Raw genomic sequence first — 24,072 nt, 5'->3', positions numbered from 1 at the left:
CAAAAATCTTACCATTTAACTGCAACCATAAAATGGATATAACACTATTAATGGTACAATTTTAAAATTGCTTATGTAAAAAATACAAAAGTTCAGATTATATAAAAATTAAAAATTGGAAGTATTATAACAAGATAAAATATTAATGATGTTTTCAAAAACACTGAATCAGTGGTTAGATATACTTTGTGTGCGTTTCCATAGACAATAGGGAAATTCGATATTACTTTATATAGAAGATTTTAAGAGAGGCCCATGGTGTAGCAATTAATGAATCTGAAAATAATATAAAAGTAGTAATGTTAACTTTTGTTATAATTAAATGATTTACCATTGAAGATATAGTATAGAATATATGTTATTACTTACTGTGTAATGCTGCCTCAGCTGTACGCTGACTTTGATGTTTTACTATTTGCTGTGTTGTGACGGTTCATTAAAGAGTTGTAATATATTGTAGTTCTTTTGTCTTGCTCTCTTCAACACTACATGTTTCGGCCGCAAACGGCCATCATCAGGTGTATACACTTACGTAGCTGCTACACTGCACTTAGTTTAAATTTAAAACCACGAGTCTTCCCAATTGTTCTTTTCGTCGTTACTAACAGGTTTGGATTTATTAGAATATACTTCGCTGAGATCTGTCTGCTTTGTGCATTATCTTTGTTACCTACACTCGTCAATTTTGATATTATGAACCGGCACTTTTAAAATCTTCAGTTCTAATTTAAAATTCTTTTAAAAATTAAAATTCTCAGGGTTACTCGCCCTATGTCTGTAGTGCTGCAGCGGCTACTTCTTGTTTTCAGCGCTGTTATTCTGTGTAGGCTCCCTGTGTGCGTGCACACGTAGTAAAGATAAGCAGCGGCCGGACACAGGGAGCCTACACAGAATAACAGCGCTGAAAACAAGAAGTAGCCGCTGCAGCACTACAGACATAGGGCGAGTAACCCTGAGAATTTTAATTTTTAAAAGAATTTTAAATTAGAACTGAAGATTTTAAAAGTGCCAGTTCATAATAATCAAAATTGACGAGTGTAGGCAACAAAGATAATGCACAAAGCAGACAGATATCAGCGAAGTATATTCTAATAAATCGAAACCTGTTAGTAACGACGAAAAGAACAATTGGGAAGACTCGTGGTTTTAAATTTAAACTAAGTGCAGTGTAACAGCTACGTAAGTGTATACACCTGATGATGGCCGTTTGCGGCCGAAACATGTAGTGTAGAAGAGAGCAAGACAAAAGAACTACAATAAATTGTTGCACTTGTGACGTTGTTTATGTCATATATCATATAGAGTGCAACAGGATGCTTAAATATAATATCAGGCTTGATGCTAGACATATGTGGTTCTAGAAGGATTAATTTTGAGGTGGTTGTTTCAAGAGTCGTGAGACAACACAATTATCGTTCACAATAGAGATCGATAAATGCAGGAATAAATTTATGAGCCTACATAGTAATGTTTTCCCTTTAATAAGTGTTGGTTTTATCTCCAAGAATTTATACGTATCTGGAGCGATTTTCTAGTTCTGAAAAGCCGTTTACATTCCTGCTTTAGACATTATGGCAAAGAGAAAATGCTCTGCCTCCAAGATTACCTTACTGTGGGTAATATCTCCCATCTGTAAATGTACATAAATACATGTGTAATTAAAATATAATTTATTTTGCTACCAAAGTCTCTATATTATCAGGTACATCTGCAACACAGCAAATACTTCAGTAGTTTCCATAGTTTCAGCTTTTAAGACAAAACGTAAAATTATTTAGTTCAGACTGCATTAAAATCGGATTTGTTTAATTTTTCTAATTTGGCGATTTATTGCAACAGGGCTTTGGAGCATTATTTTGAATTAATATATATCTAATATTCTTTGAGTATGTTCATTAACGGTGAGTAGTGAAACCTTGAAGTCGATTGTTCATTCATTTATTCTACAGAGTGTCTTGTCACAGGCCATATTTTACAGATTTGTTTCTGAACATCAGACTAAATAAAAAAGCGTGTATGAATAAGTACCCTGAGGGCTTTAGTTAAAAAGTTACAGCTATTCTAATGGAAACTTCTATGCCTTAAATACTTTCCAAATTTGATCGATTATGTATAAGAAGAAAAACAAAAGAGCTATGAATAACCTTTTCGTTTTTACTTTCTTACAAGATGTGCTCGAAATGGCCTCCATGTCCATGGGCACACGACTCAGCTCTGCGTGAAAAGGAAGTCTCAGGTATCGATTCTACTGATATAGAACTTAGTTTCTAACCACTACCCCCCTAAAGAATATCTAGAGAAGTCCAGTCAGGTGAACGTGCAGGCCAGGAAACAAGGAGCTTCAAGACTGCGACCAATCCAGTGTCCAAGATAATATTTGGACAGTCATTGACGCATTTCACCTCTGTAATGCGGCGGAGCTTGAAATTTCATGTGAAGATGCGTATTGAAGGATGCATCTTCCACTAGCCTATTAAAGTGCGGGAATCGAACCCGCGACATTCCTGCTTGTAGCATAATGCCTCAACCAACTACGCTAGGGAAAGTAAGCTGAAATGCATTTTAATACAGATATCACTGAATGACATGAAATATGCAATCAAGCAACAGCGTTCCGTGTCATTGAAATTTTAAATTGGTTGTACGAGTATATTGTGGAAGATATTGTATTTTGTAAGTTACCTTGTTCCAGTAATGTCTAATTTTTCCTAATTTAAGGGGTATATAGTCAGGTCAGGTTCGATTTTCATCTACTAGCAATGGACCAAATTATCGCGCTGGCCACAGGTTGTCTAAGAAGCACATGGATGGTGGGACAGTCACTCTCACTCTTACTATAAGCAGTTTGTATCCAGGTCAAACGGCAAGGTACTGGTGGATCTGGATATACTATCCTGACAAGAAACATTACTTCTTAAGCTTTTCTGTGCCATGTTCACTTCAAAGGTTTTCACGTTTCCAATGCAAACTGCAACTTCACTTAAAGTTACAAGTAATTAATTATAACTGTAGAGAAGTGGTAAGAGGATTTATTCTCGCTCATATTTTCGGGGGGGGGGGAAATACCCACATCCGGTGACTATGAGCAAGTGCTCTTGTTCATGGAACGGAGACGGTTAAAATTAATAGCGATTTTGGGATATGCTAGCCGTTCATTTTGGTTGTGTAAAGACCACGGTTTAGCTGCATATGAAGTGGACCATTTTGAGATCGCAGACTGAAGAAACTGTCTAACTCCATGGAGCATAGATGTCAATGCGTTAAATAAGCAGTGGCGGATAACTGACAATATGTTTTTTTCCAGTGGGGTGGGGGGGTTTGTACTTGGGACTAGGAAGCCCCCGGAAAAAATATTAAAACATGTTATAAATGGTAAGAATTGAGGTTTTCACGGCGGTGACTATGAAGAATGCCGTTTTCTGGGATGTGGCGCTGTGTAGATCTTGTGTGAACGGACGTTTCGGAGGAAGGTATCGCCTCCATCTTCAGGGTAGAAAAACCGCGAGCGAGGAACCAGCATGAGCAGGTGCCTGCAGACTAGAACAGTGGGCAGCAGTTTTAATTGTGGCTGTTTCACGGCGGACTATGGTTGCACCAGAACAATTTTAGTTTACTTTACTGAATTTATAAAATCTTATGTGTTCGTCCTCAAAAATTTTCTGAACTAGCTGACGGGTTTTCTTGAAACGCGTAATAAACACAATAACTTAGAAGCTACCATACCAATGAACGAACACCACAAACATCTGTGCCGTGCTGGCTTCTATGGTGGAGCGTTATTAATTCTACTTAATATAAATATCCAAAATTTTGTATCTTAACACACTCTTTAAAAATATAAGACATTTTGTGTTACGGCGATCTTTATTTGCAATGTGAGATTTGAGGTTTACACGGCCGTACTCAAGAAGATTCCTTTCTTTCGGAATGTGACTTCGTGTTGTTTGATAAATACCAACGTTTTGGAGGAATACGCTGCTACCTCTTTCAGGGTAGTAGAATGATCTGAAGATTAAGGCAGCAGGTTGTTCTGAAATGTTGCTACATGTCTATGAGAACACGGCATCACACCAAGGAAGATTGTAATCTTCATTTTAACACAAAACAATGACAAGGGTTTCATGCGAATTCTGTTAATAGCTATTAATCTTTCTGTTTGATGGTTTACGCAATGATCCTTTGGAATTAAGCACATGTTTTTTATGGAGACAAATAAGCATATACCAAAAGTAACTCAAAAACATTTTTATATATTAATATTTAGAACGTGGCTACTCTATGAACATCTTTAGCTGTCTCTCCTCACACGTTACCTCCGAAACTACTCCAAAAATTCTGGTGAAGTCTGGTATTGATGATCTACACTGAAGCTGGCTAGAATTTATTTTTTGTTCTCATCTGCTTTATATAAATCCAAAAAGGGAAATTTTACCTTTTTTTTTCTAAAAAAGGCTCATCATACAAACATTTATACACAGAATATAACGGACTCAAACTTACGCATTTCGTTTCGAATATTTTTTTCAATAAATCGAACGTCTAACGAAACTGGCCGCAACATTTATATCAGAAAAATAGGGCAATATGGTATGCAGAATAACAAAAACGTATTTGGAAAATATACTGTGGTAATCCAAAGAAGCCGATATTTGACGCAAGGTTGGTAGTCTGGCGGCCAATATGAAAGTGTTCAATTGTGCGGCACACAGTGTTTCTGTACCGAACAGTAAGCTGCCGTATACGGACCGTTATTCGTACTTGTAGAGAGTTGTACGGTCTCTTGGGAAGAATTGACGTGACGTAAGATTTTGTTAGAGGACGACACAAGACGTAGTCTGTGTGACGAACTCTACCTGAACGGACGTCTGGGCAATTTGAAGACATGTCCGTCTGGCATATTTTGATTCAAGTGACTTTAATATCTTCGACTTTCTTGATATCTTCCAGTCAGGGCGCAGTTGCCCCCAAGGTAAGACTACTGTACGTTAATTTTCATATACGGTTAGGATATTTCTCACTGTTCTCTATACAAGAAGCACTGAGTGAAGAATAGTGTGGAGCTTCTCTTCGGCAACGGTCAGAGGTGAACTGGGTGATAAAATTCTGTTTATGTACGACAGATATACAAATTGCGCATATATTTTTCGAAGTAGTGTATATTTTAATGACCGCCTCTGTGGTCTAGTGGTCAGAGTTCCTGGTTACAGATCCAGAGGTCCGTGTTCGATTCCCAGCGCTACCAGATTTTCTGAGAATTACTGGGTCTGGAACGGGGTTCACTGAGCCTCGTGAGGGGGGGGGGTCCGTTGTGCTGACCACGTGACACCCCCTATCCGCAAAAGTTGGCACTAATTTCGCCAACAAGCAGCTGTCGTTCGGTCGCTATAGTTCGCTTGCAGACTACAGGCCACGCAGTTTGCTTTTTGTATATTTTAATTGGGACGCGTCAGAAGAATTTGGCGCCAGTTCTAATTAAATAGTTTCAGTAACCCTGCTACACTTATTTAATCACCGAAATGTTGTTGGAAACTGTTATCAATCGATGATTTTTATTATCAAGCAGAAAAGATGCCAGTCACCTGCCGTAGCACCTCACAGGATCGAGAAAGTCATCGCTGAATGCCAGGACGAAATAAAACTCGCTATTCTTCAAGGCAAGTATCTGCAAAAACAAAGGTTCGATACCTCATGTCCACCACCTTCTATTACCGCCGATTCTCGGGCTTAGTCGGCCGCGGCCTATCTTACAGTTTCAAGTGAATCCTATGGAAAATGTCGGAAAACGTGTGAAATTGGCTCCTCCTTCAAGCCTGTCATAACTTGCAGCATTTTTTTTAACAGAACAAAATTATATTAACTTATACATGACCAACCAAGTTTAACCTGGCCATATTCTTACATTTCAAGACTATTTTGTACCGTTCTGCACATTTAAATTTCTGTCCATCCATTGGTTCCTTTTATGGTCATGCTAAATATTCTTTATGATTTTCCTTTAAAATCGATAAATTAACAAGCAAAAGAAATCTCTCTTTCACTCTCACTTCAGGTCCACTAATATGTTATGTAATGTATACATTGGTCACAGGGTCAGGAAGTATCCCAAGGAGCAAAGGTAACACAGCAGTAATCTTAGTAAGGGTACCATCCATTGTAAAAGTAAAGTAAAGTAAAGTAAAGCTATCCCTGTACCAGGCCGTGAAGGCCCATAGGGTTGTGAGACGTTGAGGGTCCCACATTATCTAGACAATGGGCTCAAAGATGTCGGTAAGTTTGTCAGCCTTATGCGCTGGCCGTGTTTTATTCCCCAGGAAAATTATTTAATTAATTCCTGATACTCATTTCTGTTAGAGCCCGAGTGAACCCCAGGGCCATAGTGCGGCTGGAAGGATTAGATAAATTGAAAAAATCCAATGATCTCATCGGGACTTGAACCCGCGACGTTCCGGCTTGTAGCATAGTGCCTCAACCACTACGCTACCGCGTGCCCCACCATCCATTGTAACATGTATGAACATTTTACTGATTTGGCATATGGGACGTCTTCAGAAGACGCAATTTAAAATGAAGTTGACGCATATGGGCCGAAACATGTAAAGGTGGTGAAATATATGTGTGATTATATTTTATCACATATATATGTGTTTATATGTGTTACACTGGAGCATTAAAAGTTCAAGAGTAATAGTTAAGACGTCTCGTATCTAAACAAAGTAACACAGCGCACTTCAGTAGTGAAGTGTATAGTCACTACGGACACAGAAATGGAAAAATTTAACACTTGTTCTGTAGGTTGGCCGATTGCTTGATATTTCCGGGATTGAATTGAACCACATGTGGCAAACATTTCGCAGTACCAGTATATGGAAGAGGTAACAGTGGAAAGCTTTAAACAATGGAACACATGTTCTTATATTTTTTTAATTTGCGCTTTACTATGACCGTGATGTTTGTGGCGGATATATTTCCATTTCTTCCTGTCCTTCGTTTTAGCAATATTAGGTTGAATTCTCGCGGCAGAAGAGAGTGTTAAATAAAATTCGATAACGTAGAATTACATACACGTCCATGGCTGGGAACATTGAGGAGCAGAGGGATTTAACATTTTCCTTACGTATTTCGCCAAGTATACGCTACATGCAAGCACGTAAAAGGTAAAGTTGTCCCTGTGCGTAACTAATTAAGCACTACGCCATGAAGGCGTATGGGGAAGTTGATGTATAGATCCACAGTCTCTTGACCTCGGCACTAGCTGGAGATGAGTAGTCAGCTTCACGCCCCGACCGCTTTACCCCCAGCGAAAGAGCCCCCGTTACCCATTGGATAGGAAGTTGGGTCGTCCACAGAGCCGATCTGGACGACGTGGAGAAGATAAAATTCTTGACCCTACCGGGACTCGAAATCCGATCCCTCTGTCGTCCAGCCCGTAGACAGTCGCTATACCGAATGCACTATCCCGGCTCCCACATACATGTACGCAATAAAGTAAATTAGCAGATCTAAATGAAATCTATATTTAATCACCTGCACATATTTTTCTATGAGCAATTTTGAGGGTATTTTTAGTTCTATTGAACTTCATGTACTGTAGAATTTATGTAGACGGACGCGAAGCCGTAATTAAACTAGCTTCATTTTATTTTGTATGTGCATACATTGCCTTGTCAAATTTAATCGAAAACTGTTTAGAAGTTGTGTATATGAAAAAGTAGATATACGGTAGACGAACAGACACGAAACGGGCATTTCTAGAAACAGCGCCAGAGCATTCCCGTTATGCCGGCATGCTTAATGGACAGATATGTTTATACAACACAAGAGACACCAACGTCATGAGTTTATGGAGCCAGGCGCGTTCTTGCTCATGAGTGGCTTCACAACTCTTAATCACGTGAACCTACATGCAGACATTTCATGGTATATTTTCGTGTTTATTTGGTTTGGTAATTCACTTGCACATTCGACACGAGTTTTCGTGCCTCATTATGTAACTTCAGGAACCGGCTTAAATGGAAAATGCTCCAGTATGAAGAGTACTATCTTCTGGCATGGAATAGCGTGCGGTTGGGTAGAAATTTACCGACGTTTCGGAGGGATATACTTTCATGTTCAGGTATTTACTTGCCGCCCGTTTTTTTGGGTACTTTTTTTTTGGCCTTCACACCTAAAGATAGAGACAACATGTTCCTCCAAAAAGTCGGGAAACTACTACCATACTTTACGGCCTTACATCCCACAAGATAATATCCTACATTGACAAGGCTGTGAGAATCTCAAATCGAACATATTTCTTTTCGTTGTTTTCTATAGAGAGACGGTCTGGACGCTGCAGAGATTGTTCTCTTGTCCACAATGTCCAGATCGGCTCTGGAACCCACAGCCTCCAATTCAATGGGTCCCTGGGACTCTTTTCCCGGGGTAAAGTGGCCGGAGCGTGAGGTGAAGAATGGTGGAGATTCCTCATAGCGTGGTGCTTAGTTAAACACAGAGACAATCTTACCTTTAAATTGTATGTGTATATTACAAAAACTCGCTTCAAAACTTGAAAGATACTCCTTGAATTCAAAGTTACGACTTTTCTGTTAGATCTCTTAGAATTACATTGTCTTATAACGTGGTTCCTTCAGGTCTGAATCAGCGTTATAGTAAGGTTAAGAATGAATTTTTTTGGACGGTATGCATTGCCGATGGAAACACGTGACTTTCCGGAGGATGGCTCTATATTAACAAAGAAAAGCCAAAGGGGACTTATTTTTCTCGGAATGACAATATTAAACACAAAATTACTCATTCAGTGTAGAAGTGACATGGAATCCAATTCACAGCGTTCATATGTTTAAAAATCAATTTGAACTGAGACAATACTGAGAGTATCCTTTGCAGGTGTACAGGATGAATACCGGACATTGAAAGCGCGCACTTTTCAAGAGCAGACTTGATTACTAAGATGGAGTTGGCGTCTCATTCTTATCCTGAACACAAGAGGACAGTGAACCGGTACTTTGATCCACTTTCCCCGTAAAGCCAGAGCGGACTCAATCGGAATATTAAACGCATTTAAATTTGTCCACACCGGGTGTTTAAAAATGTAGGTTCAATATCAAAGGAAATATATAGGTATCTGTAAATCAAATTTTGGTCTCGCATCTATATGACAACATACGAAACAGCTTCTAAATATTTTCAAAGACAATGAATCAGATCAGTAAGTCATATAAGCCGATCAAGTTTCTTCTGCAGTATAAACGTGTCATTTGGAATAGTGCCTTGACAGATTTGTGCCACTCGGATATTCGTCTGCTTCTAGTCTTACAGGCCACTTACGAGTTTAACACAACGAATAATTAATTCTCCACGAATAGCTAAGTAATTAATAGACACCGTATATGACGAAATCAATACGTAGTTGATTAAATTCCAGAAATGTTTGCTACTATTCAAGTCAGAATTTTATCTTCCCCGTTCCTCCAAAAATATTATAATACACAAATTTATCATCTCATCCGTTATTTTGTATGGATATGAAATACGATCTGTCACTCTGAAGAAAGACAAATTATATTTGGACCAAAGAATTTACAGAGAATAAGTTACGAGACTTGAGAAATAACAACTTTAGGAGATCCATATTTTATAACCTGCTTCTAATATTATTACGCCGGTCACGGTAGCCGAGCGGTGTAAGGCATGTACTGTCTTCGCTCTTTCTGAAGTCGGGATCGTGGGTTTGAATCTCACACAAAGCATGGATTTTTGGTGTGTGTATGCGTTTATTCTGTGTTTGTGTTGTCCTGTGTTTAGGTAGAGGCCTTGCGAAGAGCTGATCACCCGTCCAAGGCGTGCTACCTTATGTAAAAATGATCAATAAACTGAGAAATCAGCCGTATACTCCAAAGTGGGAGCAAGAGCAGAGAGAGAATTATTGCGGTGATCAAATAAACGAGAAGGAAACGATACATGTAGAAGGTACAAACTTAAAACCTGAAGGAAAGACAATAAATTAGGAGACCTAGACGTAGATTAGAGGTAACATTGAAGCAGATTTCTGAATAAGTATGCTGGGTGGGAAGGTAGAGTAATACAACTGCCTCAAAATAGTTTTGCTGTCGAGGTTACCTCAACTTGATAAAACTTCGTATTCCATAAAAGTAGATGTATTCATCGCTGTGCACTCATATAATACCAAGTTTTTAAGAAAGACCCCGTACCATATATGGTATAAACGTGCAGATTAAATAATTTGTTTTTGTGCAGAAGCCCTGGATGACTTGGAAGAGTCCACTGCCTTGCTGACTGCAAGGAAAAAGCGTCAGATTTTTTCTGATGATGAGCGAAGAATTGCTGGGGTAAGTTGCACCCTACCAGTGCGGTGGTGTTAAAATTATTTTAACGAAAGGACAACTGCCATTACGACAATGATCAGGAGAAAGATTCCCTCTCGAAAATAAGAGAGCTTTCACACATGTATGCAGCATAATGAAGAGGTTATAAATAGGCTCCTCTTTTGTACATGATATCCCGTTGCCCAGGATGTTCAAGAATATGTCGAAGTCCGAATCTCTGTATAACATTTTGTGACATAACCTACCACCAACCTGAAGGACTACCCACTGTCGGCTATCCATAGCTGCCTATTTAATATATACATGTAGTTCCTTTTTTACATAAAATGTTCTGATATGAAAAATTATCAACTCCTTCCAGTGTGATTGATAAGTATTTTTTTCTCCTTTTTAGTCTTTCAACCTTGATATATTTCGGTCGGAGAGACCATCTTCAGAAGGATATATCAATACATGTGGAAACTAGTATTACAGTGTGATCGGTCGTTACCTGTACATGCAGCCAATACTATTACAATATCATGCATATAAAATATTAGCCTTTAACAATTACAGTCATGTGTCTCAATTTATTAAAATCTTTATAAAATATTGTAATCAGTTTATTTACAAGTATGGTTTAAAAACTTTGTTAAAATCTAGAACCAACTTGGTTTGTGACCTTTATACCGCTTCTTCCTTTAAAGAGAAGCAGTATAAAAGGTAAAGGATAAAGGCAGCGTTGTTCCTGTGCTTAACTAGTTAAGTACTAGGACATGAAGGCGTATGGGGGAGTATGTGGATCTATAAATTACTTAGAGATAATATATTGTGACGTGTTGCGCTATGGAGGACACCCCCCTTCCTCCCCAGCGGTGACTTGGCATCAGAGCGCTGTCGTTACTACGGCAACAGACAAGTCAATACTCCTTTCCCAACCCCGCCAGCGGTGACGTAACACTTTCGGAGCGTTGCCGTTGTTACGGTAATAGGCCAGTCAACACCCCTTTCCCTGCAGTGACGTAACACGGGACGCCGCAGTTTCTACGTAGTCGTAAACATCTCCCGGCAGCTAAGCCCAGCAAATCCGGTAAACACGCGACTAGGCAGCAAGGAAGCAAGGCGTCTTCCCGTTGTCCGGCTGAGGGTTTATAAGAGAACTACACTGCCTACGAAGTCAGTTAAAGAGTAGCAGCCTACGAAGCGAGTTAAAATGTAGCAGCCGCCGAAGACAGTTGGAATTTAGCAGCAGTCGCGGAAAGAAGAACCGGACGCGTGTTTGATAAGCAGTGATAGTTTGTGATAGCCTGAGAAGCAGATGCTTGGCTCACAAGAGAAATAATTGGGAGTGTGTAATACAGTGACACTGGTATAGCTCCCGTATCGTACTGTGAATACGTGTAGGCTACTGAGGACAGTGTGGACAGATTATTGTGTAGGGTTGTAAATTGTGTAAACCCGTAAGAGTGTTATAACTAATTGTAGCCAAGACTTGTAGGTTGTTAAATAAACCAATTAACAATCTGAACGGCGTCTTCCGTGGCAAAACACGTTACAATATGAAATATTTTAGGCTAAATTTCATTGGATAATTGATCAGTTAAGATTATTAAAAATCTCTCATATGAATACGATGTTTCACATAGTCTGATACCCCAAAAGTTCATATTTTTGAAGCTATGTCAGCGCACACAGTACCAAGAACCCATATTAAAGGCAGCTGGTTTATCTCCCACTTCAGAAATTTGCATGTTCGACATGTTTGTACTTTTGATGTTCGAAAATTAAAATATAAAATGGTGGGATGTCCTTGGTGGCATGCTCTACACGTTCAATTATATGAAAATATGTGGCTTCATTAAAGTCCTGTAAGGGGAGATATTTTTTATTGCTAGTGGGGTGGGACTAAGTCCCTTGTACTGCGGCCACTTCTGGCCTATTGTATCAGCCCCAGATGATAGGTGAGGGTGATTGTGGAGCAATTTGTGGAATGAAGATTGGTAGGGGAAACCGAAGTACTCTGCTCTACTCAGCTGAGCCCCTTAGAAAGAGCTAATCTCAATCACTGGACCAGTGAGTAGGTGTCTTCCTTTCTCACCTGAAGACGGAAACAGATCCATTTTCCGAAACGTCGTGTCCTCTATTACCTAAAATTCCGGACGATGGAAAAAGTCCAAAACCCCAGTAATTATGTGTGTCATCCACCATCGTCAGAACCCTTTAGCATCTAATAAGAACTTGCCCAAAAATTGCCAGAAAATTTTCAATGTAGACCCATAAATAATTTCGAATCTGAAATACATGGACAGTATTTGCATCATGCACCTTAATGCAAAAAATGTATAATGTAAAGTAAATGTCTACCCAACTGTCACTACTTAATTATGTGTACTTAATGATTGTATCCATTTACTTATTCAGGTTTGGACCGTGAAGTTCTCTAGCCAGGAAGGGACTCTGTAGCAACTAATATGATGGTGCATATTTATGTTTCAGTGCCTTCTCCAGTGTGTGTACAGGAAAGTGAGAGCAGTAAGTATACCGGTTCTAGTGAAAGTGTGAATGTGGAGTCGCTGTTGCTTTATTTCCTCTTGCATCCGCACTTTCCGTTAATGGAGGTTTGTCTACATAAGTGTTATAGAATGTAAATGAATGGTCACGTAGCCATGGTCCGGCTTCACTTCTTCTTTTAATCAGCTTAGTGGGGGGTGGAGTCCAACTGAGTCCACTCGGCACAGCCGCCACTGATTGGCCTATTGTAGCCTGTCTCGGGTGATCATGATGGAGAATTTGGTGGAATGAAGATTGACAGGGGAAACCGAAGTACTCGGAGAAAACCCGCTCCAGCGCCACTTTGTCAACCACAAATCCCACTTGACCAGACCCTGAACCGAAACGGGGCTGCCGCGGTGGGAAGCCAGTAACTAACCGCTCCGGCTTCACTTGCGTATTTGCGGTATTTGGTCGAGTTCGCTTATAAATATTAGGAAGGTGTAATTCTGTGAAGCAGGCTGTTGTGAGTGAGTGAACTATTAAATTTGCAGTGCATTCTATTTTACGTTCCGGTATAGGAAACCGAGATTAACGACTGTGGGGATCCGTTACGCTGACCATGCGACACCCTCTATCCTCAAAAGTTGGCACTAACTTCACCGACAAGCGGCGGGCGCTCGGTCGGTATAGTTCACTTTCAGACTAAAGGCCATGGAGTTTATTGTTTGTTTATATTTTACGTTATCATTACTTTCCTTATGGAATATAACGATAGTTCACCTACACTACTTCCTCTCATGCCCAACACTGCAGTCAGGGTTAAGAGTCAGAAAGAATATATATATATATATATATATATATATATTTGAATTAGATAGTAGCGTACCAACTTTCACTGCAACGTCTCAGTCGAAAGAGACAAGTTTCGGCAATATTCTCTGTAACATTTTGAAACAGACAATTTGGTTAGAGTGTACAAGCTATTACCTGGTCTGTGTAGTGAAAGTAATAGGAATTAATGAATATTATGTGTGTTACGCAAGAGGTGGAGAGACTGAAGCAACCGTTGTGACAGCGATGTCGAATGTACAGCTCGATCCATGAACTTTTTTACTGTTATCTTTGTTCAAAGCAGTAGTTCCATCCTTTTCTAATTCAGGGACCGGTAGGACAGCTGTGGGTTTTCTGATGACCTGTATCCTCTCTGACGCGCAATTCCCCGAAAAAATTATATTTCAAAATCTAATTATTACCATCATGAGTAACCTAATTTTTCACAATGTGAAAATTATGTTTTTATCCGGTAAGAAAGTCGAAGAGATGTCATAACCACTCTGACCATCCTAAAGCAAAATTAGGGAAGAGGGCGCATGAGACAATTTGTCAAGCACTTTTGTTTTCCAAGCATCTGGAATTCGTAACATGCTTTCGCCTTCCCACTGCCAGGAGGGCAGCACCATTTTCTAACTACGCTCCTTGTTCCTCGGTTCTCTGTCCGTTACACTTCTAAAAGCCGCGAAATGTGGTAAAATGAAGTGTTTAGGTTTATCAAAACCATTCTGTAAGGGGAAACGAAGAACGAATAATGTCACGAACCGTTGAATTGTAACTGGGGGTGAGGGGCTGTGGTGAAATATTACCGCCTCTGTGGTCCAGTGGTCAGAGTTCCTGGCTACAGATCCAGAGGTCCGGGTTCGATTCCCCGCGCTACCAGATTCTGAGAAGTAGTGGGTCTGAAACGGGGTCCACTCAGCCTCGTTTGTATAATTGAGGAGTCCAGAAAACCGAAATTAACGGCCGTGGGGATCCGTTGCGCTGAATACGCGACACCCTCTATTCGCTAAATTTTGCACTAACTTCACTGACAATGTTAAAATCCGTTACCAGGATACGTCTAGTGAAGACAAAGAAAACTTTATGTGTGCTGTATTTACAAGGATATTTATAGCGTGTAATTCAGTGAGACTGTTATAATTACTATCGGTAATTGGTGAAAAAAATCCAATTACCTATCCAAACCCCGTCTATAGTCACACATACGCGTGACAATACATTTGCTAGAAGTAATTATATAGAACAGGAAATCCAGCTGTTACCATGTGGCCAACTCGGAAGTGACGAAAGAAACAGTACGACCGAATAAGTTCCGGCTGAGTGAGCCTGTCTGTGCTATTGTGATACTGTGACTTGGCACAGATTTCTTACGAATTTTAACACTCGCATGTGACAGTTTGTTAATACACGTACTATTGTCATAGAAGGAATAGTTTTCTCTCTCCGAATGTGAAAGCATTACATTCTCCAGAAATGTCTGTAACAATTTATCGCATCACAGAGGGCCACATACCAGAATAGAGCAATCTTCCATAGTCGGGAGAACTCCAAACCTCTCCAGAGCAGTTTCCGTGTTTGTGTATTTAACAAAAATACAACATTGCCTATGTTCACAATAGCTCTCCTCTTGCTGAAGAATTACGATATTGTGGACTACAGCGAAACAGATGGCTCTAGACTTGGTTCTATACAAGGTTACTAATTCAGAACGCGATAGGCAAAGCAGCGATGTACCTGGATAGAACTCGCCAAGTGTTGGGTGGGGGTCCAAGCCCCAGGATTTGGCACTAATATTTACTTACTTATGGTGCTGAGCCCTTATTGGGGAGTCACCAAATATGCAGCTACTCAAAAAATTATTATTACCACTGGTTCCTATTCTGAGCAAGATCAATCCAATCCATACCATCCCATCCTATCTCTCTAAGATCCATTTTAATATTGTCCACCCACATACGCCTTGGTCTTCCCAGTGGTCAGTTTCCTTCCGGCTTTCCCACCCATATCCTATGCATTCATCTTCTCCCCATTCGTGTTACATGACCCCCCACTTCATCCTCCTTGATGGAGTAGGCACTAGTATCTCGGAGTATAGTGAGATCCCCTGAACAGGAACACATGCGAAGACTTCAACCGCCTACTTGGCATTTTTCTCAGCTGATACTTCATGGAAAGTCGATAGGAAGGAGCTGTGGATATTTTGGGAGGTGGACTATAAATGAGTTGGACTAGAAGTCTTGAGGTGGCAACCGTATCATTGACCCAACACTGTCTGAAACCCTTAAAGCGGCGAGGGAACATCAATTACTGAGACTCATCTGAATGACCGGACGAATTCTGCCAAGACTACTGCAATTCTGTCAATGAGAAAACTGGGATTGAATCTAGTTACATTACAGTTAAAAGAAATGTACATAATGTCACGGTATAAGAGAATAATTGGAAGAAATGACAACAGTTGTAGCTGTAATCACGAAAACAAATAAAAGATTAAAAGTCACGAAACAGCTACGAGAGAATATTGTATTTCATACCTTGTATTTTATAGTGTAACAGTAGTCAAGTATCCAGCTCTACTGTCACAATGACATTGCAGTTCAATAGTGTGTGTGAATATGGTAACCATGTACTTGCCTGATGATGGCTTTAAAAGCCAAAACATGTAGCTAAGGTAATGGTTGACCTTGACCGTTATGTTGTGTTACGACGGATTCCAATAAAGAATTGTATATAATAAGCAGAACAGGATGCACGAATTATGTGTGTGTATATATATATATACACACATAATGATTTAAGCAGGCTTCTATTATAATGGAAGAACATCATCAGAAATTAAGTTTACTGGAACGGAAAAGAAGGAAGAAGATACACAGTTAGTACAGTCTGAAATGACCTCAGAATTAATACACCCCAGGGATATTTAAATACAGCAGAACTAGATAACCCTGGAGAAATATGGAGAAATAAATCATAGAATTTTATGACTTACTTCAATCTCATAAAACTCAATTGATATAGATGATTTTCTAAAGCATGAGTGGAGACTTTAATGCACGGGTAGTGAAGAAACCAGGAGCGAATTCTAAGTGTGCTGTGGGGAAAAAAATTGCATTTTTGTAACCGTCTGACCTTAAACCACTTGAAAAATATTTTCATTATCTTTATTATCTCCACATGTTCATGATTAAAATGCCGCTTAAAACATTCCCACAGACTAATTAGAGTGGAAGCTACTTCAAACTGAATGCACGCTGATAGCAGAAAAAGCCTGCCAGTGTGAAGCGTAGGCAATACACAGATTGCAAACACTGGTCATTGGTGAGATTCTGCTTCATCTCAGGACATACAGAGCCGTATATCTTTAAAGTAATATAGCCGTATTCTTATGTGTTTGTATCGATAGGTCGATGAGTCCGGCCTCCCAACCCGGGAAGGTTTAGTTCGTCTGTACGCCGAGGGAGTACGGGAGCATGGCTACTACCTCGCGACAGATGAAGCAAGTCAACAATGTCTCCAGTTAGCACACCAGCACCGCCTTCGATCGGAACCAAGTGAGCAAATTATCTTAAAATCTGATCTAAAATTTATGATGATAAATTAATACAATTAATGTTTTTGGTTATTATGCGTCATCCTGTTTCTTATTTTAAGTACAACATTTCGGAGACTGGGTTCTGTCTCCGTCCTCAAGCAAAAGCCTACTCAGTTGGTCCCAATCGACATAGTTGTAGGCTCTTACCCAAGGATGGAGACAGAATTCAGTCCCTGAAACCTTGTGCTTTAATTAAAGAACAGAAAGGTGCATAGTGTCGAAAAACACAATAATTGTACCTTAAAATTTTATGAAGTGTTTAAACATGTTTACGAATCGTTTAACTGTACTTTAAATTTTCTGCCATTCTGAAGATGAACTGGTCGTACAAAAAATTAGAATATACAAAACTATAATTTCGCCTGTTGTTCTGTATGGGCGTGAAACTTGGTCTCTGACATTAAGGGAGGAACATAGACTTGGGGTGTTTGAGAAGAGGGCGTTGAGAATACGAAGTTGAAGTTGAAGAAAACTGCATAATGAGGAACTTCATAACTTGTAATTTTCTCCAAGTAATTAGAATGATCAAATCAAAGAGGATGAGGTGGGCAGGGCATGTAGCACGAATAGGGGAGACGAGGAATGATATAGGATATTGGTGGGAAATCCAGAAGGAAAGAGACCACAAGGAAGACCAAGGCATAAGTGGGTGGACAATATTAGAATGGATCTTAAGAGAGATAGGATGGGATGTTATGGATTGGATTGATCTGGTTCAGGATAGGAACCAGTGGAAGGCTCTTGTGAACACGGTAATGAACCTTCGGGTTCCATAAAGTACTGGAAAATTCTTGAGTAGCTGCAGAATTGGCGGTTCTTCAAGAAGGGTTCAGCTCCATGAGTAAATATGTAGGCACTGAATATGAACTGTGTATGTCATCTCGAGGTATCTTTTAATTTGAACCGGGTAAATCTTTGTGATGACCATAGACAACTAACAAAGTTTCTATTTTCAGGTGGGAAACAATCATGTGATTTGGCCTACGACATATTTGAATGTATCAGCAATAAAATTTCAGAGGTAAGTCAGTCCATACTAAAGCTGAAGAAGATGTAGGTGCTCAGAGTTGTATTCTCTAATCTGTGTGCACAGGAACATCCTAGTCTATACAATCTCGTAAGTTATTAGATGGAGAAATGCCTTTAAATGTAAAGGCATACACAAACACTATTAGAAGTAGCCAATCTTACGTATGATACACAATTTACTATTCTTACTGAAGCTGGTTCTATTAGTTTTGAATCTTTCATATATAAAACGGATAAAAAATATACAGAATTACGTCATTGAATTTTTTATCTAAGAGTGTAAGCAAAGGCTTCCATACATATTAAGACAAAAATATTAGAAAAGTTTCGACCGTGTTTCTGATGGTGCCACTTGAAATGGCAATTTTAGCGTAGTGGAGAGGATCAGAGATAACAAAATGTTCAACATCTCTGTCCCGTCGTTCCTACAAAATATTATATGGATCACGGCAAAAATGGTAATGGGGAAATCTGATTTTTTTTTCATATTCCTAATACAACATTTTAGTTCCGTTCCAAGTATGGCAGTTTGTATCAGGTAAATTTTAATTTTAAAGCGCAAAGACGTGAACTATCGTTAAGCCAAATCCGTATAATTGAATAATATTGGTAGGAGCACGTATCAGTAACTGAGTATTTCCTGCTGAAATTCCATTTATAAATTATAATTTTAATATGAGAACATAATTGTCATTAATTTCGAAAGTTCCCGAGCTAAATTAAGCCTCTGGTATGATGATCAGGGTTTCATTGGTTTTCTCAGTATCCGTAGGCGAATACCTTAACAGTGTCACGAAAGAAGTCCCCTATATCTTCCAGGTCAATTTTCATTAACTTTCCTCTATTTCCATTCTTTGTCAATAATCTCTGGAGTTCATAGAGTGTCGTCAAACAACTTACGATCTATACAACAACAATACATCAACATCTATTCTGCTTTATTAAAATTTGATTATCTCTAGTCGCAGTATATATTTCAGTTGAATGTAAAATGTCACAATGTAGTCAAGTTTTCAAGTAATTTAAAGTAATTTCTCCTCCTCGTTAATCAAAAGGGTTGGTTTCCTTCAAGCCCATTATTAGAGCAGGAAATTAAATTTGGTTTTCTTCCTACATCTAGATATTTACTTAGGAGTATTTCTCTTTTTGTCATGAGAATGTGTGTGTGTGTGTGTGTGTCAGTTTAGGATGTTGCCTCTCGGAAAGTTCTCCCCATGCTGTTACCAATTTAGGCTATATACGTATTTTTGTGTGGTTAGCTGCGTGCCCTGCAGTTCGCTTCTTCGTTTTCTGACTTGTTTCCAAAGAAAACTCTCTAAGCAAACACATTGCCTTTTTTATTAGTTAGCAATGTTACATGAATGATCTATATTGTTAAAATATTCCGCGAATAACGTAATTTTTTTTACAGTGGGCTGTACTTGATAGAATTGTTACTTGAATATGACTAGAAATATAAGCATTTTATGCCGAAATTAAATAAGTTCTAAATTACATTAAGAGTGAACACAAATTAGAGTTTTCATATGTAATTCTTTGTGTGTCATTGCAGTACTGCAGCGGCTCTGACTAAACGTAGCGAATTTCCTATTTCTTGTCTACATTCAAGAACACGGCGGAAGCTGCATAATTCATCGACCGGGCTACATTAGATGAAGGAGTTGACTAATCGCCTCTGGGAAGAGAAATGCCCCCTGCTTAATCTACATTTACGTTTTAATGTAGAGTGTAGAAGAAGTTTTATATTCGAGTTGCGAAACCTTGTTGAGTGGAGTCCTGGATGGTTTGGAGTATCTAATAGCCTTACAAAACACCAGTTAAACCAGCAAAAGTACAATTGTTCGTGTGGGGCTCCACTGTTATTGCTTGAAGTCAGTTTTATAAATAACGTTTTGCTATGAAAGGTGGAAGGAAATACAACGATTATTTAATCTTTTGGTCCATAGAATATAAGAAAATTATCGGAATAGGCTTATCAGTATTACACGTAATCAAGACGTGTCTCTAAGTACGATATGTACACTCTCATGTGTAGTACTCATATGTTGTGAACTATGGCAACCATAACTGAAATTAAGTGACATAATTTATTTTTACCAAATTCACTTACAAAAATAAGCATGTCGTTGAATTAATAAGAGTTACTGGATGTGTAAAGATATATCGTAAATACCATAAGATGGTGCCCTTTGTTTTTAACTGCATCTTTAAATAATTTTTAAATTAGTCATACGATACCCCTAAAACATGATCATAACATTTTTTTCAACTCTGAAAAGGAAAACATCAAAGGGATATTACTCAACTGTTTCAAGCAGGAAGCATAAGCATTGAATTCAGGGCGTTAGCCACCAATTTTCGTAGAAATATTATTGCAAGAAACTTAGGCACATCGTGTGATTTACATCTTATTGTATATTTTGGTAGATGTATCGAAGCTATAAAACGCAACACATGATTAAAAATGAGAATTTACTGCACTCTTCAATAACCGAAAAAAGAAGTAAACAATAAAAATTCAAACTCTTTGTATTACCGAGTGTGAAAAACGGCGTGTAGTAATACAAAATACCGTGAACCAACGATAACTGGCCATATATTTCACTGACGAAAATGCAGAGATTCCTTGTTCTTAAATCGCTTTTGCCTTGAAGCACATAATCCAGGCTGACGTTTTCATAGATCAGCTTATTCCTCTAACACAGAGCTTTACCCAAGTCCCAATAATCCACAATGAATTATAGAGTCAGATGCTTCTAGCACCATTACAACTTATAATGCTTATTTAGACGTCCCATTTTTGTGAACACTTCCAGAAGCACGTAAGTACACCATTCCTACAGATAGTGCCTCGATATAAACATGGACACCCCATTATTTGTGAGTGTGTTTCGAGAAACAGTCCGAATTCCTAGTGAAGGTGTAATAACAATACATGTAACACAACATTCCTATTGACAGAACCTCGAAAAGCTCATACAGTTCACAGCGACAGAGTGCATAAACACACTCGCCACTCTTAGTGAGAGTCGAGAAACACAGAGACCCAGATTCCTAGTTATACTTATAAACACTATATTCTTAATGAGAACATCTGGAAGTACACATATACGTACAAGTGTTCGCAGGGGATATGGCTCTTTTCTAGAGGAAGTGTCTTGGGAAATCCACAGACAACGGACTCCTTCTGCTGCTGATACATAAATAGCTAAGCGTGTTTAGTAGGGTTGCATCGAAAAATACGTTGAGCACTACATTCCTACTCCTAATATCTAACACATAAATAAGACATTCTTAGCGTGGGTGCCTCAGGAAATGCTGGAGACAACGAGTTGATGCTGGTGGTATCAAGAGATTCATACAGCATAAACGCCTGTAATGATGGCAACTAACATAGCAAAGGTGTGAAATGGGTTATCTATAAATCAGGCGAACTCGGATTACTGCATATATCTTAAGGAACAAAGAATTTAACGATTTCGTAAACAAATATTAGATAAGTCTGGAACTTATAATCAGGAGTTACTACAGCATGTCACTTAACGTGATTATAATTTATATCATAACTGTCTAAGTATTTTGACCGAAGAACACATCATAACAACCTTTATTTCATTAGAATTTTGTACTTATGGAAAAATGTAACATATAGTTTGAAAAATCTCCTAAAATATATTTCTTTTTTCCTCCACAGAAGCATAAGTAAGGTCACAATTTATTTCGTTTTCACAATTTGTAAAGCCCATTTTTATTCTTTATAATAAAAAACCCCCGTTGGTACGTATTCTGTGTTACGCCGTGGTGGCAGGGGGGCGCGGAGGTATCCCACCGCTGCCACCACTTGTAACGCCGTGGTGCAGGGGGGCGTGCAGGTACTCCTCCTTGCTACCATAGCTTTCGCTGTAAGGAGTTAACACCATAATCCTAGCTTACCCTCAGATAGGATTCTCCTAGTTCGGGGCTTCCTTCCTTACTTAAAGCTGCCACCATCTATTTTATGTTCTAAGAGAGGTGAAAATACTAAGGGCCGATAGCGCGGTAGTCGAGCGTTCACTGTTGGCTGGCCCTTTCATCCTTGTCACCTCTTATTATCGGCGTAGAGCGGGCGTGCCGGGTCTGACCCGCCTCTACCTATCGTCTGTCATCTCTATGGTGGGAACTAACCCCTGACATATTGTCATAGCTCCCTTCCTGGCAACTCCTCATATAGTCTGCAGGTAGCAACGTATTACATTATTATGATTCTTAAGGGGCGTTGATACCAAGGCTACTAAACGCTGCCTGCGTGGCAGGTGCCTATCCCTGTCCATTCCTAGTACCTCCCCTTAAGCATTCGGCTGCTGTTGCCTTTCACTTTGGTAGGACCCTCGGGATCGGTTGTGGAAAGGTGATTATGGAGGGGTGAATCACAATTCCCTGCGTACATCCTACTCTATGTACACTGGTCTATTTACACTCTTATTTACATTATTTACAAGGCCGACTTTCAGTCGGGACTACATAGTGGATTTACTTGAAGCTACGCTAGGAACCTCCCCTTCGGGGGTGTAAAACTGGAGTCTCTCTCTCTCTCTCTGATTCGACTCCTGACTATAGGCAATCATTAATCGTGCAATGCGATCCTGTTTCCCTACTATTCATGATACACTACTAGTAATCCTAACACATACACCATACACAGACATATTGCCGGACTATCTTCCTCGGCAATCACTTGTTACATAATTATTACTCTCCCCTAAGGGCTCGCCGAGCACACTGGAGTTTGCTATCGATATTTTCCACACGCTTTTATCCACAATTTTATTTAACAACATGGCTTATATGAGTAAACGTGACTTACTTGGAATAAAAAGATGCAGGCCCACTGCCTCCGCTCGTCAGGCCCATATTGAAGAGAGCCTCCGGCTGACAACTGAATATTATCTTTGAGATCAGATCCCAAGGCTTCTAAATTCAGTAATTTATATCTTTAATTTGCTGAATCGGCGGTTGACGAAAGAGGGAGGGTCCTCAATTTCCAAAGTTATATTCTAATTGGCTATTCCGTGTGGTTGTGGGTGGGCCCGTGGTCCTCTCTGCTGCTTATGCGGTAATATTACGATACTCCAGTGGCCCAGTTAGCGAAGCTTCTTACTTATGCGATTACGCATAAATGCTGATCATCAATATTCTTAACCTAGTTCCTGCCCAGGTGTTGACATATTAATGTAATAGCTGTAAAACACTTTTCGCAAGTCTCGAAACTTTAAGGCAATGCCTTAAATTTCCAATTTCAAAATTGGTCCGCAACATTCTGCATAATTATTTCTTTGTGTTATAAAACATAATAAAATCATTGATGTAGCAAGTTAACAAAATTTACCCAAAATTAACCTGACGTATTCCTGTTCAACATCAGTTCCATGGCTTGTCTGACAACTTTATAGCGTTATACAATGCCAAGTGGTAAGGTGAATATGAATGATGAACTGGAACACACAACTCAGCTCTGCGTGAAAAGGAACTCTCCGGTATCTGTTGTACTGATACAGAACTCAGCTTCCAAATACTATTCCCATAAGGAACATCCAGAGGAGTCCAGTCAGGTGAGCGTGCAGGCCAGGAAACAAGGAGCTTCAAGACTGCGACCAATCCAATGTCCAGGATAATATTTGGACAGCCATTGACGCATTTCACATCTGTAATGCGGCGGAGCTTGAAATTGCATGTGAAGACGCGTATTGAAGGATGCATCTTCCCGTAGTCCACATACGTAAGTGTTTTAGATAAAAATTAAGGCAGTCGCAGCGACTAACT

The 24,072-nt window shown here is 39.3% G+C and overlaps 1 protein-coding gene across 2 annotated transcripts; it reads left to right on the top strand.

Moving 5' to 3' along the window:
- The first annotated feature begins 4,755 nt into the window (after nucleotides 1-4,755).
- Nucleotides 4,756-20,104, top strand: LOC111874403 (general odorant-binding protein 70). 2 transcript variants are annotated; one of them, XM_023869894.2, is made up of 7 exons: nucleotides 4,756-4,969; nucleotides 5,561-5,654; nucleotides 10,255-10,346; nucleotides 12,819-12,854; nucleotides 17,056-17,203; nucleotides 18,201-18,265; nucleotides 19,826-20,104. In XM_023869894.2, exons 1-7 carry the CDS (start codon nucleotides 4,883-4,885, stop codon nucleotides 19,844-19,846), a joined length of 543 nt encoding a protein of 180 aa, XP_023725662.1. In that variant the 5' UTR covers nucleotides 4,756-4,882; the 3' UTR covers nucleotides 19,847-20,104. The 2 variants fall into 2 exon arrangements, with proteins under 2 accessions (XP_023725662.1, XP_023725663.1); XM_023869895.2 differs by having other exon boundaries at nucleotides 4,758-4,969; nucleotides 5,564-5,654.
- Nucleotides 20,105-24,072: the final 3,968 nt, after the last annotated feature.

This window comes from Cryptotermes secundus, unplaced genomic scaffold, assembly GCF_002891405.2.
Source record: "Cryptotermes secundus unplaced genomic scaffold, Csec_1.0 scaffold251, whole genome shotgun sequence".
In the NCBI taxonomy this organism is placed as follows: domain Eukaryota; kingdom Metazoa; phylum Arthropoda; class Insecta; order Blattodea; family Kalotermitidae; genus Cryptotermes; species Cryptotermes secundus.
This window is presented reverse-complemented; position numbering and strand designations above follow the sequence as displayed.

Coding starts and splice junctions, on each gene's coding strand:
- LOC111874403 (XM_023869894.2), top strand. CDS start 4,883: ATGTCCGTCTGGCATATTTTGATTCAAGTGACTTTAATATCTTCGACT. Junction 4,970..5,560: donor AGGGCGCAGTTGCCCCCAAG/GTAAGACTACTG, acceptor TTTATTATCAAG/CAGAAAAGATGCCAGTCACC. Junction 12,855..17,055: donor TGTACAGGAAAGTGAGAGCA/GTAAGTATACCG, acceptor TTGTATCGATAG/GTCGATGAGTCCGGCCTCCC.